This window comes from Nanorana parkeri, unplaced genomic scaffold, assembly GCF_000935625.1.
Source record: "Nanorana parkeri isolate BGI_ZX_2015 unplaced genomic scaffold, ASM93562v1 scaffold38, whole genome shotgun sequence".
Classification (NCBI taxonomy): domain Eukaryota; kingdom Metazoa; phylum Chordata; class Amphibia; order Anura; family Dicroglossidae; genus Nanorana; species Nanorana parkeri.
Genome location: NW_017306306.1, coordinates 2,257,636 through 2,276,377, shown reverse-complemented (window position 1 = coordinate 2,276,377; position 18,742 = coordinate 2,257,636). Strand labels below are relative to the sequence as shown.

Here is an 18,742-nt window from a genome sequence, read left to right as displayed (position 1 = left end):
CGCTCCTCCCCCCCCCCCCCCCCCCCCCATCATCCTTTTGATAAGCCTTTATCCTGCTGTGTCATGGCAGGTGCAGAATGCCATTCCGTGTATGAACTGTTGTTTCTGCCCCTAGAAGGAAGGAACGGTACTTTTGGATTCTTCATGGCTTTCCATTGACTACTCTTGTCATTTATTGTACCCGCAGAGGACACGGCCTCAGATTTTTGCTGCGTGATTGCCAGTCTGGTGCAGGTCATGATGGATTCCTATTATCGTACTCGAGCAGGCTTCCAGAGCCTCATCCAGAAGGAGTGGGTGATGGGAGGACACAGTTTTCTGGACCGATGTAATCACCTCCGTAACAGCGATAATGAGGTACGTAGCGTACTGAACTTAATACACATAAATTCTCCGACCTTCTCTACACTTTACTCACCGGCCCCTAGCCCCGGGGGGGAAATGGTGTGGTGGGTAATCTGTGGGAGTGGATGGTTCATTGTCATTTGGTTCAGGGGGTGTCTCATATGGGATAATGGACTTAGAGTGGCCATAAACTTTTTGAACGCCAACAAAATGGTCAGTGGGTCTCTTCTCAAAATGAAGAGCGAAGGAAGCAGTTAAAGGAGAACTATGACATGAGTGATTTCCACTCACCTCATAGTTCTAGCCGACCTGTGACAATGAGACTGTCACAGGTCGGCTCAGTAGATCGGGAGGTGAGAGAACACAAACCGGGTTCCCTCACCTCTCGATCCTGTCACGGCTCTCTGCCGTGACAGAGGGAGGGGCTCGATTTCCCCTCTCCCCGCTCCGATCTGCCAGCGCTGACTGGCGGAACGGACGGGGGAGGGGGGCGGGTACAGCTGGCTCTGCCTCTAGATAGGCAGAGCCAGCTGTCACTCACGCAGCTGGGCGGATGCCGTCATCTAAGTCGGGATCCGCTCCGGCTGCAGCGTCTCAGTATACCGCGAGCTGTAGCTCGCGGTATACTGAGCTTAGGGTAACAGGAGGACGCTAGTTTGTGTCCTCCCGTCACCCTAAGGAGAACTATGGGGAAAAACACTGACCCCATAGTTCTCCTTTAAGTGAATATGAACTACAGAGAGCAGATAGACCTTCTTGGGAAACTTCTGCCCATCTGTCGGCAGTTTTTAATGGAATATGATGTGTAATGTAACACTTCGGTTATGCTTTGATGTTCACTGGAGTTCTTTGTAGTGGAGATACAGGTAGCAAGTTTCTGCATGCTTGAGGGCTCTTGGCTCATATTGGCAACTTTGTATTATCTGAATTGGGATCGAAACAGCATTAGTTGCCTGATCATACTTGTTTTGCAGCACCGCTAGATTATTCAGGAGTTCCTATACAAATGCTGATTTTTCAGAAAGTTGGCTTTTCTATAGACTTGGACACACACCCAACTGCTCAGACAAAACTGCTGAACATCATTCGGTTATAAAAGACGCAATGAATTTGCATCTGTGTTCATGAATGCATCATTAAATTAATTATTTAAATGCATGTGGTGTATGTATCTGAATTTGACTTGGAATCAGTATTTTTGCATTCCTTGTACAGCAAGGATTAGACTGGGAGAGGAGTTAAAGGGAATCAATCCGAGCAGAGCGACACAGAAATTAGTTCATCACTGTCTAGTCACAGGATTGGGGACAGGCATTGGCTGTAAGTGTTATTTAACAACAAACAGAGATAATCAGGTCCTCAGCACTGCCAGGGCAGGGCTGTGCTATGTGGCAGACCTGTTTTCATCTCTGGATTGGATGGCTAGAAATACAAATCCGGTAAAATATCTCCCAAATCTGTATTTTGTCTATGTATTTACAGAAGTGGTATGTCTTGTTTTGGGATTTAAGCCCTGCATTGTGAGGTGGCATAGAGGCAAGCCTACTCCCCCAGACCCCAGAAGTCCCAGTGCCCCTGGGAGGGAATACCTTATGGTGCCCACTGCCCAGCACTTACTTGATCTTTGTTCCATATAAATATGCAGTGCACAGAATGCTGTGATTGTCCTCCGTGTGCACTCTCCTTTACTGTTTCTAATTTGGTTAGGAAACTACATTTTGTATGTGTACAATTTCTATGTTACCACCGTGTCAAGGTAAATGTATGTCTTAATCTCTGCTGTGTTTCTGTAGCAACATGTGTTTTGAGCGGGCTCTTCAGATAATGTCTAAACGGTGACTCTAAGGCCCTATTTAGACAAACGTTCAAAATGGAGCTCCTGGTGATTGTTTCTGACTCTCGCCAGGAGACCCATAACACACACAGGAGCAAGTTCGGCTCTGAAGTGCAGTTACCAGACCTTTAAAGAGCAACTCCAGATAACAGATAAAACCAACCTGTGAACTGCTAATTGTGTACATGAAACACCAAAGGTGTGCTAATATTAAAACATCCAGTCAATTTTATCTTCCTTTGCAGACAGATTTTTCTGACTTCTACAGGGATTGTTGGTTGGCCTTCAGTCTCCTGTCATATGGTTCTGTGTTGGGGAGCCCCCTAATCTTACTCTTGATCTGTGGAGGAAGAATGGTGGCAGGAAATTCTCAGTGTGCTGTTGTTCATTCTCAAATACTGACCAATTCACAAAATAAGTTTCAAAACAAAATAATCCACACAAGGGACTTGCACTATATAGCAAAATGTTTGTGAACACCTGACCTAAGTGAGCTTGTGGACATCCAATTCCAGGTCAGGAATGGAAGTGATGTTGGAGAAGACGGCCTGGCTCCAAATTGGTGTTCCAGTTCATCCTGAAAGTGTTCAGTAGGGTTGAGGTCAGGGCACTGTGCAGACCATTCGAGCAGCTTTACACCAAGCTCATCAAACCATGTCTTCGTGGAGATGGCTTTCTTCTGAGGGGCGCAGTCATGCTGGAACAGGAAAGGACCTTCTCCAAACTGTAACCACAATGTTGGCAATATACACTTGTTAAAATGTATTTCAATGCTATAGAATTAACAGTACTGATCACTGGAAACACCTAAGCTCCAAAATCTGGAGGGGTGTCCACATATATTTGGCCATATAATGTACGTCTGCATGAGCACGGTAGCATTACAACTAGTGGAACAGCCTGGGACCTCCGTTTGTAAGTACGAGTCGTATGTAACTCGGATGTTCGTAACTCGGGGACTGCCTGTACTCAAAATATGGTGGAAATTCAGAGGTTTACTCCCAATCTTTACAAAGGATCGGTCAGGGTCAGCAGAGTAGCTGTTTGGACTATATAGTTTTGTGTCGCCTGTTGCACTTTGTTAATAGAAGCAATCAAAGAACTTTTGAAAAGAAGTCCTTTGTGTTGATTAGTTATGCCTTTGATGGATGTAACACTTTGTAGCTGTGAAGGTGTAAGCATTTCAAAGGGCACGGTTTTTAGGAAGTGTGTGATCTGCCTGGAAACATTTTCAAAGTACGTTAAGTGAGAACTGTATGGATCAATAGAAGATGACTGATGGACTGAAGATTAAAGCCAACCAGCAGTTAGGTCATGTCCACTAATTCAGTTGTAATGTTGGAGCAAAGTCTACTTAGAAAACGTCATTGTTGGCTGGTTAGTTCAGTAGCACCGTTTCCTGTACAGTATCAGGTCTGTCCGGCTGCAACACTAGACGTTCCATGAAATGCTTTCTTCATGTCTAACCAATGTTTCTTGTATGTTTGCTCCGCAGGCTCCGGTCTTCCTGCTCTTTTTGGATTGTGTGTGGCAGCTGGTACAGCAGTACCCGCTTGCGTTTGAATTCTCCGAGACGTATCTGACTGTCCTGTCTGATAGCATCTATATCCCCATCTTCAGCACATTCTTTTTCAATTCGCCGAACCAAAAAGACACACACAAGTTGGTAAGTAACCCCTGACTTTCTGCTGATGGCTTTGTCTGACACTCCAAAGCAGCCAGCGTATAAGAACCAGAGATGGAAGCTACAGGTTGGAGTACAGAGGCAGGGTGCTCAGTCTGATCCAGAATATCTTCAATAAAGCCTCACATACTTATATACAACTAGAAAAAGTGTGACTGTTGGGTCACAACCAATGTCGGGTGATATAACAGAGCCATCAAATATCATTTTAAAGTTAGGATCAAACACTATTCAAATCGTATTATTATAATACAAGGGAAGGCAAACTCTGGCCCTCCAGCTGCGGTGATCCTACAAAAGCCATCTTGCATCTGGAAGTCATGCCTGTGGCTGTCAGTCTTGCAATGCCTCATGGGATTTGTAGTTGCACCACAGCTGGGGAGCCGGAGTTTGCCTACCCTTGTTAAAGAGCATTTATAAGATTACTGCCTGTTCCTGATCAGCTGAACTCTGAAGAAGTCATTGGTTACTGTCACCGATACTCTACACAGCCATTGTCACAACTTCCTGTAACCTCATCCTAAAAAGTTGTGTCTTGTCACTGCACATGTTTTGGTTTTTTTAATGCAGTTTTGACCTCTCTCATCCATTTTTGCATCTCAGTGCTGCTGGTCCTCTCAAGCCTCTGTGTACATGCACTCACCCCAGCTTCTGCTGCATGTCATGTTCCTTTTTTTTAAGCAGTAGTATGGCTGCGACAAAACCACTGCTTTATAAATGGACCCTTTTTAAAGTGTATATAAACCCTCACAATGATCTTATTTACTCCTTGTTTATCTGTCAGATATACCATCGAAAGTGTTTTGTGATAGTTGCAAAAATATATCTGCTGATCCTGCCAGGAATCTAGTCCGCTAATATCATTCTACATTCCTATGGTGCCCTTTTATTAGTAAACATTATTTCCAGTTCTCAACATGGCCTACAGAACACCTCCCCTATGTTTTGGATAGGGGCTGCTCTGCAGTCCTGTCTTAGGGTGACAACGCTGCTTCTCCAAAGATGCAGCACAGTGAGTGCCGTCACCTGAGGACAGGAAGAATCACTGGCCGGATCACCAGGGGGAAATAAAGAGGAACAAATCCTGAAAAAATACTAATGTGGCTCCCACATCTACGGTCACACATAACGGGAGAGGCAGCACTGTGCCGATGTGAAGTATCACAGTGTACAGACACAGGCGGGGCAGGAGAAGCTCAGTCTAATGTGCCAGCTTAGTCAGCCCAGTTGGTGATGGAGAAAGAGAAGAGAGTGGAGGTTTAGGGTTTCCTGTTGCGTACATATGAGAGGTCTCAGTGATGATTTAAATGATGCAAGATCTGTCATTTTCCAATGTGCAGGAAGTCGGTGCCAAACTTCCTAAATGTGTGTGCTTCTCTGGTAAAGGAGGAAGTGATGTATGGTATACTTGCACTGATAGGATTGGCAAAAGGTGGAGGAGTCACTGCTTTGACTCAGTCCTGTGTGTGTGAATTTCAGCTAGGGAGATTGATCTCTGTAAATAGCTCTCTTTCAGCAAAGCAGCTAACAAAGAGCATGGAAAGGGTGAAAAGACAACAAGAGCTCCACCTGCTGGATGGGGAATAAATTATTCATATGCTATATTTTTATATTGCGATATTTCATGTTTATTGGACTTAAAGAAGTATATTGTTAACTTTATTTCATAATAAAGATCGAAAGTATGTCTACAAAATCACTATACATTCCCTGGACCTCACCTTTCTGCCACACATCCAATCACTATCCAAATTCTGCCGCCTGCACCTTCGTAACATCTCCAAAATACGCCTCTTCCTCACCAATGGAACCTAGAAATTACTCATCCACTCACTTGTTATCTCTATTCTTGACTATTGCAGCTCCCTCCTCATTGGGTTACCTCTACACAGACTCCTCCACCCTTCAGTCTATCATGAATGCTGCTGCTAGACTCATCCACCTAACCAACCACTCAGTGTCTGCAACCTCCCTCTGTCAATCCCTCTACTGGCTTCCAATCACCCAAAGGATAAAATTCTAAATATTAACTATGACTTACAAAGCCATCCACAACTCGGCCCCCCGGCTATATCTCAAACCTGGTCTCAAAGTATCACCCTAACCATCCCCTCTGCTCTTCCAAAGACCTCCTGCTTTCCAGCTCCCTCATCAACTCCTCCCATGCTCACCTCCAGGACTTCTCTAGAGTCTCTCCCATCCTCTGGAACTCCCTACCCCAACCTGTCTATCTCCCACTCTGACTGCCTTTAGGGGATCCCTGAAAACTCATCTCTTCAGGAAAGCCTATCCCACCTCAATCTAACCACTGAACCATCATGTTCTCAAACAATTCATGCCCACACAGCTCCCTCCTCATGTATCACTTCCCCCTCCCATGTAGATGTGTTAGCTGATACGGGCAGGGCCCTCCTCACCATCTTGTATTGCAACTGTATTGTAACTGTAATGCCTTCCTTATATTGTAAAGTGCTGTGCAAACTGTTGGCCCTTTTCTAAATCCTGTATTATAATAATAATAGTCTGAAGTGCATGTTTCAGCCTCCTAGGGAGATGAGCTCAAATCAGTCGACTCTCCTGCAAAGATCAGGCCACGTATGACTCCATCTTTTTGAGAAGGGCTGGTAGATGTAGAATATGATCATTCACTATAATGAGCATTACAAGTGAGCCATTATGCCGTCACGGAGGGTAATTTAGAGATTTAGACAAAGTTTGCTTAAGCTGAGACCTGGTTCCTTATGGAATCTGAGAGCGCTCTGCTTTTTCTTGGCAGATTGAGGACGGGTCGGGTAAACAAAGGGAGCCTTTGAGCTTCTACACGGTCTGGAATTGGTCAGTGCAGTTTGAATTGAAGGCTCTGTCCTTCTTAAACAACCCGCTCTACGTGGAGAAGTCAAAACAAGATAAAAGTCGCAAAGGAGCACGTGCAAAGGTAATTTGTTATATTGTTTTAGTCTCTGTGAATATTTATATAAATGTTCATGTTATTACTTTACGCTCAATACTTAGATTTTTTTTTTTTTTTTTTACCTTTTTATTACCCTTACAGGGCCTATCTGAGCTGTGCATTTCAAGAAACCCTTGTCGGGTTTTTTTTTGTTTATCCAATTTAAAGCTTCCTGCAGAACAGAAGAACCTGTCTGGCGGACTGTGTCTCCTACCTCCTTTCCGTTCTAGTGCTGCAGCCTCGGTAATATTCCTTGGCATTCCACACTTCCAGGAGAGTTAGGTGCTTGCATCCCCTGCCATGAGTGCTGGTTCCTTCCTCTGAACCCTATGTGGCTGCTGAGGCTTATACTAACATGGGGGGAGAGAGAACGGAACCAGCAGAGTGTGGTGAAGCATACAGGCATCCAACAGTCCGAGATGTGTTGAATACAAAACAGGCCTATGGAAGCTGCAGTGCTGTAAAGATAGAATGATAGAGAGGTGGTTATAAATGCTCTCCTATTGCAGGGACCTTTTAATGTAGAGTATTTGGGAACATGACAGGGTCTCCTTAGAGCAAATCAATCATCTGTAAAGCAAATAACCTTTTTGGTGCCATTACTAACCTGTAGCACTCCTGTTCACCACTCCTGATCTGCCCCATTGAAATTCTATATATGGGGAACAATGCATGTGGACCGTGGCTTCTCGGCTGAATTGCCATTTGGCAAAAAGACAGGGAGAAGTGTTGGGGTGTATTTCATTTGGTAATGATTAGGGATGCACCCGATACCGGTTTTTCGGTATCAAGTATGAGTACCGATATTTTTTTTCCGGTACTCGCCGATACCGAAAGTCCCATCAAGGAAGCCGGGCAGCGTGTAAAGACTCACCATCTGGCTTCCCGATTAGCAGGGAAGCTGTCTCCATGCTTCTCGTCACTAGGGCGTCTGGACCGGGCGTCGTGTAATGATGCTGCGCCCGTCTTCCTGATTGGCTGGGAAGCCGGCTCCATGCTCTCACAACACTAGGCGACGAAGGAGCAGCAAGCCGGCTTCCCGGCCAATCAGAAAGTCGGGCGCTGCGTCATTACACGGCGTCCGGCTTCCCGATTGGCCAGCTTCCAGAGCAATCAGGAAGCCGGGCAGCGTGTAATGACTGCCCGGCTTCCTGATACCGGAAGCTGAAGTATCAGGCTAGGCATCAGAGCATTTTGGGCGAGTACGAGTACTCGCCCAAATATTTGGCATTGGCACAGATACTAGTATCGCTGCATCCCTAGTAATGATGGGTGTGCTTTAAAGCCCAACTTCAAGATTCTCTACCCCTCCTTTTATTCCAGTGACAAGGGCACCATAAGGTACAGTGCACATTACAAATCCTGTTGAGTTTTGTTATGGTATGCATTGTTCTTGCTCCTCTCCAGTCCAACTGAAGATTATAAAATGGTGTTTATTATGTTTGATTCCATATGAATCTAAAAGGTGTACACAAAGTCAACGTGCTTCAAATAAATCCATCACATGGCAATCGTCTGCATAGTTTGAATGTTTAATTCTTATCATTGTTTTGTATTTTTGCAGCATCAAAGACAGTTGTCTCTGCCGCTTACACAGTCGAAAGGTTCTAACAAGAAAGGATTCTTTAGGGAGGAGACTGGACCATTCATAAGAAGTCTCCTTGGTAAAAGAATTAGCAAACTAATAAGCGCCTCTGATGAGGTGCCAAGTAACTACAAAATGTTCTACGAGAACTGGCATAGGAAGCCTATAGACTTCCATGGATTGATCCTGCCATATATTGAAGGACCCGAAATCAAAATCTGGGCCCAGCGCCATCTTCGATGGATCCCGGAAGCACAGGTTCTTGGTGGAGGCAATGTTGCTGCCATGCAGAGAGTGTTGGAGCTAATGGATGAAATCCAGAGTCTGAAGAAAAAGGTGAAAGAGAGGCCGACCGTGAACCTTACAATACACAAGGAGAATGACGTAGACAGCAGGCGTAAAAAGTCCGTCCGGCGCTCCTCTCTGTTTCCGTTTGCTTTGCTTCACGTAAGCTCTTTCAGACCCTGCATATCGACCACCCCGTGGCGCAGTTGGGAAGCTGAAGATGAACTTGTTAATAGGGATGATGAATATGTTGAGTTGGGCAGTATATGATTTGATGTCCTCTGAACCTGTTATACCACAAATGGTTATCTTCAGGAAGCTGTTCTTTATTCTCATTACTAGATGTATAATTTATTTCCAGAGATTCCGCTTTTATATGTTTTCTACATGTATTTGACGACCTAGCCAATCTGCAGGTTAAAAACCAAACGCCTTGTTTACAAAGCAAGTTGAAGAAGAGGTTTGAGGTTTAGTAAGATACAAGTGTTTGGGATAAAATTGGATAGCCCACAAATCGGCACTGAACACTTCACAGTCTCTTCATGGGTAGCCTAAGGGACTGTACACCGTGGTATTAGTGGTGGGCTAAGGCAGTCCCTGGCTTATGTCTTGGATACTCCAACAAGCTCTCCATGTCATAGTTCCTGACTGTGTCCACATGGCAGTTTTGGTTATTCCTACACACCTTTGCATTCTTCCTGTTGTGTTTTCCATGATACAACATAAATAGAAAATCCTAGCAAGGACTGTGGGTGGAAGCCTCTCATAATAGGTCACAGCCCGTGTGCCAACTCGGGAGTTCCACATAGAGATCTCACCTGCAGAGTTTCTTGGTGATGTAATAAGATGTCAGGTGATTTTACTCTGGAGATTCTGGCAAAAAACTAAAATCAGTTTTAGGCTTAATGACTCCTTAAAAATACTGTACCTGCCCAGCGCTGTTATATGATTCTGCCTCACACCTGAGTTTAATCAGACTGATTGTGATTCTAATAACTCTAGGGCACCTTTTAACTCCAGTAGGTATCATCGTTCTGATTTATTTACAGCATAATACTTAGGCTAGGTTCACACCTGGGTGTATGGAATATGCGCGTTTCACCGCGATTTGCGGTAAAAGAATCGCAAGACAAACAAGCGTTTCCTAGGGCTATCCGGCTGTATCCTAATGGATACGCGCGGCAAATACGCCCCGAAGAAGCTCCTGTACTTCTTTGGGCGTAGGGCGTTTTACAGCGCGTTCCTATGCGCTGTAAAACGCCCAGGTGGGAACCATGCCCATAGGCAATTATTGGTTTTCACATGTTGAGCGTTTTACATCGCGTAGGAACGCACTGTAAAACGCCCAGGTGTGAACCCAGCCTAATGGGCAGGCTGTAATTATGTTGGTCCTCTGTGTCCCAAGCTTTGTTCATTTGTGTACCATCATCATAACCTTTGATTTATCCAAGTACCACCTTAATATGTTGTTAGGTGTATCATCCACCAGCACTTTTACCCTAAGGAGAACTATGGGGAAAAGCCTTAACCCCATAGTCCTCCTTTAAGTGCACTTGATGTCACAGCATAGACTTTACCAGGAACTCGTCCACAAACCCGTACTCCATTCCACCTCCCTTAGCATTTCCTATGCACATCTTCTTTCTTTCTTACTTTCCATCCCAACTCTGTGCCTTCTAGAGGAGTCAGTGTCCAGCAAATAGATTGTCCTCAACAAAATGGAACTATATACATGCAGTCTGTCAAGTCACTATTCTCAATTTAGTTCTTGTCCCTGGTACCAAACATTAGCGAGATCAAACCTTCTCCCTCAATCCGGAGTCCTGCTGTGGGAAACCAACAGTGATGATCTGTTCCACCAATAGTGCACATTTCACTTGATTTGCCATTTTTCCATACAGTGCAGAAAAGATGGGTTGAGATTTTAATGCAATATTAATATGAAGCACCCCGGTGCCTGGATATGCAACTTATTGTCTGAGAATGCAAGCTCTACTTGAAGGAGGTTAACTGCAGGTCCAATGCACATGTCAATGAATAGCAAAGCGTCTCATACTAAGTCCATTGAACAGGCCCTAAATCTTTTCAGTGCTGTCAGGGTACCGCTATATTTAGACATGCACAGAATGTGTGCTGCTTTACGTCTGCCAAAAAGTCCATGCTTTCCTAAGGCAAATGATGGGTGAAGGGTATGTTATGACCCCTGTATACACTGCCCACGTTCTGTGCCCTACATCTGCCCCTCCACCAGCTGTGGAAGGGACAGCACCCTGGTGGACAATAAGGGCTAATATATATATATATCGGCTTTATAAGGTTGTGAAGTGTCTATGTTCTAGTCAATAGGAAAACATTGCTTTTCCTAGCACTGCCACCTTCGTAACCATTCGGGCATTCGGAACACCAGGGGGGGTTGCTGCTTATAATTATAATCTTATTTATATCCTGGGTCCATATGTACAATACCTAGGAAAAAAATGACCCTAAAATAAAAGTTATACTCACCCGAACCTAGGAGCTGGCCGGCTGTCACAGTGCTCCCTCCTGCCTGTCTTCTGCTATGCTGCAGCGATGGTATATCCCTCTGCATCCTTGTGTTCTACACAGTGTATATAGCACGTGATGACTGGCAAGACCTTAAACTGCTGCAGTGGAGGGGACCAGTCTAAGAGGCAGTTGTCTAAGAGGATCTGGTGTGTAACCTTTTATTTTAGTCCCTAGATGAAAATGAGCAGTTAACCCTTGCGGTGCGGGGGTAGCCCTACTGCAGGAGTTAATAAAACATTTTCCCCGAGTTCTTTAATGCAAATTTCAAAGCAGCTGTCACCTCAGCTCCGTTCTGAACTGAGCCATCCAGCTTAATAGAAAAGTCATACACAGAGGTTTAGGTTGGATGAAGTGTTAGAGTTTCACTGGTGAGTTGTTTTTGATTTTTTAATGGAGTGGGGAAGGATTAGTACTGCTATCTGGAGCTTCATTGGGGGGATCTAGCACCTGGCTGCTTTAGACTGCTCGGATTAGTCAATGTCCCTGATTCCCTTACTTCCTGTCTGGTGAAAATCTCTTGAGTGAGGTGCTAATTCTTATCCACTCCATCCAAAAACAAAGATAAAAATGGCGGGCTTGCATCTCTTTTGCTACTGACTACTTTTTGCCCATTATCTCTTTTGCAGAACATTGATAAACATGTGTTGCAGATTAGTACTGCCAACCTGTAGTTAAATCTGTGTGTAGCAAAGAGACTTACAGGCCTACTCACAAGCGGGTGAAGGGTTTGGAGAAGGCAGGAGAAGTGAACAATCTAGGACAACATAGCTGAACTGGAAAGTGATCTGATTTGGAGAATTTTTCCAGTTCAGCTATGTTGTCCTAGTTTGTTCACTTCTCCAAACTCTTCACCCGCTTGTGAATAGCCCTGTAAGTCATTCATGTAGCCATAGACTCACTGTTCTGAGTTCCGACAGTAAGGACTCGTTCCCACAGATGCAAATACAGGCATATAAGGATACAGCTGTATTGGCGGCAGCCAGGAGCCCGAGGTGCAGTGTTTTTGTTTCCATAGGATTGTAATGGTAGAATATGATGTATATGGGTAAACGCAAATACTGGCACACAGAAGTTTCATGTTTGGGAACTTGCGTCGATACGTGTGCACATGTCAACACCAGTACTTGCGTTTACATATTTATACATGAGTAGTGTTTTCTGTCCATACCATCCTATGGACACCGAAACATTGCAGCTGGGGCTCCTGGACCCTGCAAACAGGCCTGTTTTACACTGTATGCCCATACGTCTGTATTTGCATGCCAGGGAATAACCCCTAACGGTGACCATACACGGCCTAATCCTGTTGCCAATTTAACATTCCACAACAGCCATTTAGAGTTATCTTAAGGGTGTTGAAGACCTTTTAGAAGTGCAAGTTATTACCTGCAGGTACTCCCTACTGAGAATAGGGAAGGAAATAATGACTGCGTGCAGCTTCTGTCCATCAGCTAAGTTGCAGGACACGGAGCAGTGGGCACTGGCAATTAAGAATGGGCCAAACTGCCAATTTGTGGCCATTTGGCTTCTTTAGGGACTAATAGACATGAGAATATTGTAGCTTGGCTTAGCCAAAAAGGCAGCAGCAGCACCTCTGGATACTCATTTCCCGGGGAGAGATCAGTTGGCCATGATGATATTTCCATTAGACATTCCTTGTCATTGTGCTAAAGCATTTACATATACAATGTTGGGTCGTTAAAAAAAAAAAAAATGTATATTGTCATATATTGTGTCTGCCCATTAGATGGGTATATGAGGCGCCACAATCCTATAGCTCTAAAAGATGATGTGGTTGGGGGGTGACAGATAAAACCCAAGCTGTCTCCGGGGAATCTGGACTTCTATAAAAGTGTAACATAAGGAAGAGGAGGCTACAGAGTTACAGAGGGCCTTATTCTGTGTCTCAGATGTAGAATCTCATTCCCCCTATAATACTTCGCTATATGTCCAAAGCCAAACAATATTCTTTTTTATAGATGTAATAATTCAAGTTGTAGATAATGTGGTTTAGATAGTTTCAACTTGTAACATATTTTCTGTTTCTTGGATCAATTATTGACAAATTTTGCATTTGATTTCAGATTTATTACAAACACAAATGTTATAGTTTTTTCTTGTGTAAAGCTTCACTGTGAGTCCACAAACGTGCTGGTGCGCGTTAAAGGGGACCTGTCATTTGATTGCCAACATTCCTTAATAAAAAATAAAATTTAGGGCACAATTGGCCCTCGTCAATGTTCCTTCCAGGCTCTATTCAGGAGTGTGGTAAAGTGGAGCTCCAGCCTGTGGGTGTAGAAGAGAAGACTTGGAACCTCTGTCAGGTTTTTTTTTTGGGCGATTTTATTATTTGGTGTCCATATAGAGGAAATTTCCCTTCACTAGTCCTAAATACACAACACATTGGGAAGAACTAACAGAGAGTGGCACAGACCTAAAGCTTCCACCATTCTTCTAAACTGAAAAAATGGAACATATCCTGCTCCTAATTAAACGCAAGTGATCGGCTCCGTTTTCTATGTTGTGTCTGTGCCAGGAGAATTAAAGCTCCTTGCTTTGCCTTCCTCTACCCGCTGCCCTGCTCAGCTGAGAGGGAGGAGGAAGACTTAACTATGCGTTTTCCAAGGTTAATAGTTGGGTATATAGTAGGGATGCACCGATACCAAGTACAGTACTTGGTGCAAATACAGATACTTTTCCAGCTCCAAGACTAGACTAGAGAAAAATTCAATAGTTAGGAGGCCGCTGTCATTTGTAAGGAGCACACAGAGCTCCTGGGATTTGTGCATCTCTGTTTTATTGTATGACTTTGTTTTTATAAATATATGTAAGGGATGCACCAATGCCATTTTTTCATCTACAAGTACTGATACTTGTCCAAGTCCTCACAGATACGAGTACGACAGTTTTCCTAAAACAATATTGACTCTTGATTTCAGGACAGTGATGGAGAGCCAGAGCTGGGTTCCCACTGCAACCGCTGCCACCCTGGTAGTTCTCATGAAAATGCCAAGTATCGGCACTGGTACGCAAAGTATCAGTGCATCCCTAGTATATAGGCAGCAAAATGAGCTTTGCCTGTGTATTGTGTGCAGGTAGAGGAAGGTGCACTGCCTGCCAAGTTACCAACGTACAGTTCCCACCCTGTACACCAAGTCCAATCTCCAGCGGGGATCTGCGGCAGTTTTCTATATTGAAAACTTAAACAATCCCTTTGTTAATGAGACATAGAACCCAAGCAAGTATCTATTATACACTGAAATAGGTCTATTTGCTTTGTTAATGTGGCACACCCCATTGAGCAAATCTTCCCTCCTCATGTTCTGGAGAAAATGTAAATGTTTTGATTTCCCCTCACTTTTTGTCCCAGCGACAATGGTCACCAGGACAAACCATGATTGGTGAATCTCACCAGCGGGGGCGCAGCAATAAATTCCTGACTGAAGTTCTAAGGCTTATGTAATCCAAAGTTATCAAAAAGCTGGACTTTTACTTTAAATCCACCTACTTTCTGCCAAATTTCTTCTGCCTGGCCAACTTGAATGCAATATGCCAGGTAAAGTTTACCAAGTGCCGCTATCAATGGGTTATAGCTTTTACTTGTGCATAGTGGAGGGTATGTTGGGCCAATTGGTGTGCGTTACTTTACGGGGGGGGCTAGTGAGTTCACTGCGTTTATCAGGTAGGGGCCATGTCACATTGATGACACTGATTGGCACATGAATGTTAAAGCCGATCAGTCTAACCTGCTGTAGTCAATGAAGCACATATGAGAGATAAATGCATAATTCAACTTCTAACAAGCAAAGCACAGAAATGTCTGCACAACTCCGTCAATGGTGACTGCTGCGGACTATTAAGAGAAATACGACCTTCTCGTGCCAATCGCCTCATCTGTACCTATTCAGACATTTTCACATGCACCCAGACCTACCTCTGGAGAAGCAAGCTTGTAGGACCTCTGGAATATTCATACATCATGCAGTTCCAGTTCAAACTTACATCTGTAATTTTACCAGTTGCGGGTTGCAGTTACTGTAGACTCACCAAATGGCATTCACATCACACACTTGCTGCACAAAAACAAATCTGTACCTTTATTTTATTTTCCAAGAGCAGGAGTAGGCAAACTCCTGCCCTCCAGCTATAGTGAATCTACAACTTCCATCATGCATCTGCCTCTGAGAGTCCAGTCTGCGGCTGTCAGAGTCTTAGGGAACAGTTTAAAAAAACTGACAGAAAAGGAAAAAGAGTTTTTAAATACTAAAAAAGGGTCTAAAAAGGAAGGGAGACAACAAGTATTCAAAAAATCAAGCACTCAATATATCCCAAACAGTTCAAATCCAAATTTTTTACGCCACTTAGCTCCCAGGCAATTTGTTCGCCAAGCCCTGTGTGAGCAACCTAATGGGATTTGTAGTTGCACCACAGCTGAAGGGCTGGGGTTTGCCTACCCCTGTCCTAGAGCAGTGGTAGCCACACACTGGTCCTCCAGCTGTGGTGGAACTACAAATCCCATGAGGCATTGCAACATTCTCCCAGACATGACTCCCAGAGAGAGATGCATCATTGGATTTGTAGTTTCACCACAGCTGGAGGACCAGCGCTTGGCTACCCCTGTCCTAGAGGATGAAAGCTGATTAGTTTTAAACTTTTTTATATATATATATATATATATACACTGTAAACATTTGGTGTCGCCTTAACCACGGGGCTGTCAACGTTGAATCGCTTGTTTACTGTATACAATTCTTTGATGTATTTGGAAATCTAGTTTACCGCACACATTTTAAGGAGGAAATATGTATTATTTAGTATTTTGTAATTATATATTTTTTAACAATGTATCCCAGTTGTTGGTCTCTTTCTTTTTTCCCCCCCTTAACCCTTGCATAGCTGTGGTCTGCCTCCCATTTTTCACTTCTAGCATATTATAATCTTGAGATCCCCACTAATAAAACATAATAGTGTGATTTTTGTACTTGATTGGTCTAAATATTTACCAAAACAATGCAATAGATTACAGTACAATATACCTCAACATGTTCTACTAAATATAAAAAATGTTTTTAATAAATAAATGATAATTTTGTCAAAATTGAGTAAAATCGCAAAAATCAAATAAGTAAATTTACATTTTACTTTATCTGTTTAGCATTGTACTAAAATGATGCCCCTAAAATAATGCTTAAACCTCAAACGTGTTGAGATACCCAAAGTGTAGCATAATAGGGTTGTTTTGTATTTCTATAACCTTATTGTGCATATGTGTACATCAATCAGTCAGAACAGTGGGACCACTGAGAGGTGAAGTGAATAATATTGATTAGCTCGTTACAATGGCACCTGGAAGTGGGTGGGATATATTAGGCAGCAAGTGAACATTTTGTTCCTGAAGTTGATGTGTTGGAAACAGAAAAAAACGGGCAAGCGTAAAGATTTAAACAACTTTGACACAGGCCAATCGTGATGACTAGGTCAGAGCAACTCCAAAATTGCAGCTCTTAAGGGATGTTCCTGGGTCTGCAGTCTCCTGGGTCTTTTACATGATTTAAATGGTCGGTGCATGTGTGTTGCTTAGGATGGACTATGGGAAGAAGGCAAGCTGGCAGAGGCAGTGTTGTGCTTTGGGCAATGTTCTGGCAAACCTTGAGTCCTGCCATTCATGTGGATGTTCCTTTGACACATACCACCGACCTATACATTGTTGCTGACCAAGTACACCCCTTCATGGAAACGGTATTCCCTGATGGCAGCGGCCTCTCTCAGCAGGATAATGCACCTTGTCACACTACAAACATTGTTTAAGGATGGTTTGAGGAAGACAACAATGAGTTTGAAGTGTTAACTTGGCCTCCAAATTCTCCAGATCTCAATCCAATCGAGCATGTGTGGGGTGTGATGGAAAAACAAGTTTGATCCATGGAGGTCCCACCTCACACTTTGCAGGACTTAAAGGATCCGCTACTTACGGCTTGGTGTCAGATACCACAGCATACCTTCAGAGGTCTAGTGGAATTCATTCCTTGACGGGTTAAGGCTGTTTTGGCGGCAAAAGGGGGACCAACTCAATATTAGGCAGGTGGTTATTTTAACAGACTTCCTTCCACTCAACACAATCTGGCTCCTCCCACCCCAGCAGCGTCACCGCGATCCATCACGACCATTGTAAGCACCCCTGTCAGTGTTAAATAGTTTGTCTCAACTCATTTAATCATCATTTAAAGATTGATAACCTGCAATATATTCAATTTTTGGGTTTAGATACACTTCAAGATTTAATCTTGCTTGTTTTTGATGAATTCATGGATATATGACTAGCTTAGACACAGCCTACCTACCAATTGGCTCTACTTTTCATCCCAGAATTCATTTTATACACTGTCTTTTGGTATCCTCTACCTTTCCACTGGCCTGGCATCTCAGTATGCCAGCAAACCCCTTGCTTCCAAACACTGTCCTGCAAGAGAAGGAAATTGCACAGAATCAGGGGACAAGAGACTTCCATCCTACCTTGAGGTATTGAGAAATACTGTAGATGATAAATACTCTGCCCGGCAAAATAAAAATCACACACTCTAGTATTTGGTTGGACCGCCTTTAGCTTTAATTACGGCACGCATTTATCGTCGCATTGTGTCAATAAGCTTATGCAAGGTCACACACTTTTTTCCCCATTCAGAATTGAATTAATTTTTCACCAAATCTTGTAGTGATGATGGGAGAGTTGGACCACTGCGTAAAGTTTTCTCCAGCACATCCCAAAGATTCCCAATGGGGTGAAGGTCTGGACTCTGTGGTGGCCAATCCATGTGTGACAATGGATTGGTGCAACAGATTCCTCCATCTACACTTAACTGTGTGGATGGAGTAATCTCCACCTGGGCCAATCTGTTGCACTTTTTCCCATCTGACCACAGAAAATCTGCAGATAATTGTAAGGTGTATGGCCAGCTTTAGATGGAGTTTACATAAGTGACCCAGAGCATTGCACCAGCGATCCACTGATTTTGGTTTCAATGCTTTGCAGGCTCAAATGCAAAAAAATTTAAATGCACATTTTTTTTATGAATGTGTACATTTATGGTAAAGTGTACACCTTGCCTTAAGTAATTCAGTAAGTGTCACATCTTAATGTTCTTCCATATTGTTGATATTGTATTTAAACCACTAGAAGCACGATAGATTAGTAACTGTAATTACATAAAAGTAAAATATATATATATCATTATTATTTAAAACTTTTTTTATAATTTTATAATTAAAATACTGATAACAAATAAAATAAGATACACTAAAACTTACACAGATTACCCAAAAAGGAGAACAAACATCCACCTGATACAGTTTTTTGGTTTTCACATTTCATTATATTGAGTACAATAAATAAATGTGGTCAGGGGTGACATACAATATAGCTTCTGCTCTAATTTCATGATTTAATTCATATTCTATCTCCTTCTCTTTGATAGAAGTCCTTTTAAGCGATCATCTATTGGCCGCAGTCTAAGC

The 18,742-nt window shown here is 43.3% G+C and overlaps 1 protein-coding gene across 1 annotated transcript in view; it reads left to right on the top strand.

Annotated features, from left to right (window-relative positions):
* MTMR12 (myotubularin related protein 12) overlaps window positions 1-9,123 on the top strand; it is a 56,244-nt gene extending 47,121 nt beyond the window's left edge. The window contains exons 13-16 of the mRNA XM_018570304.1: window positions 188-357; window positions 3,675-3,845; window positions 6,640-6,798; window positions 8,378-9,123. Of these exons, the coding sequence (XP_018425806.1) occupies window positions 188-357; window positions 3,675-3,845; window positions 6,640-6,798; window positions 8,378-8,953 (1,076 nt within the window). The 3' untranslated portion in view covers window positions 8,954-9,123. The remainder of the gene's footprint in view (window positions 1-187; window positions 358-3,674; window positions 3,846-6,639; window positions 6,799-8,377) is intronic.
* The last annotated feature ends 9,619 nt before the right edge of the window (window positions 9,124-18,742 follow it).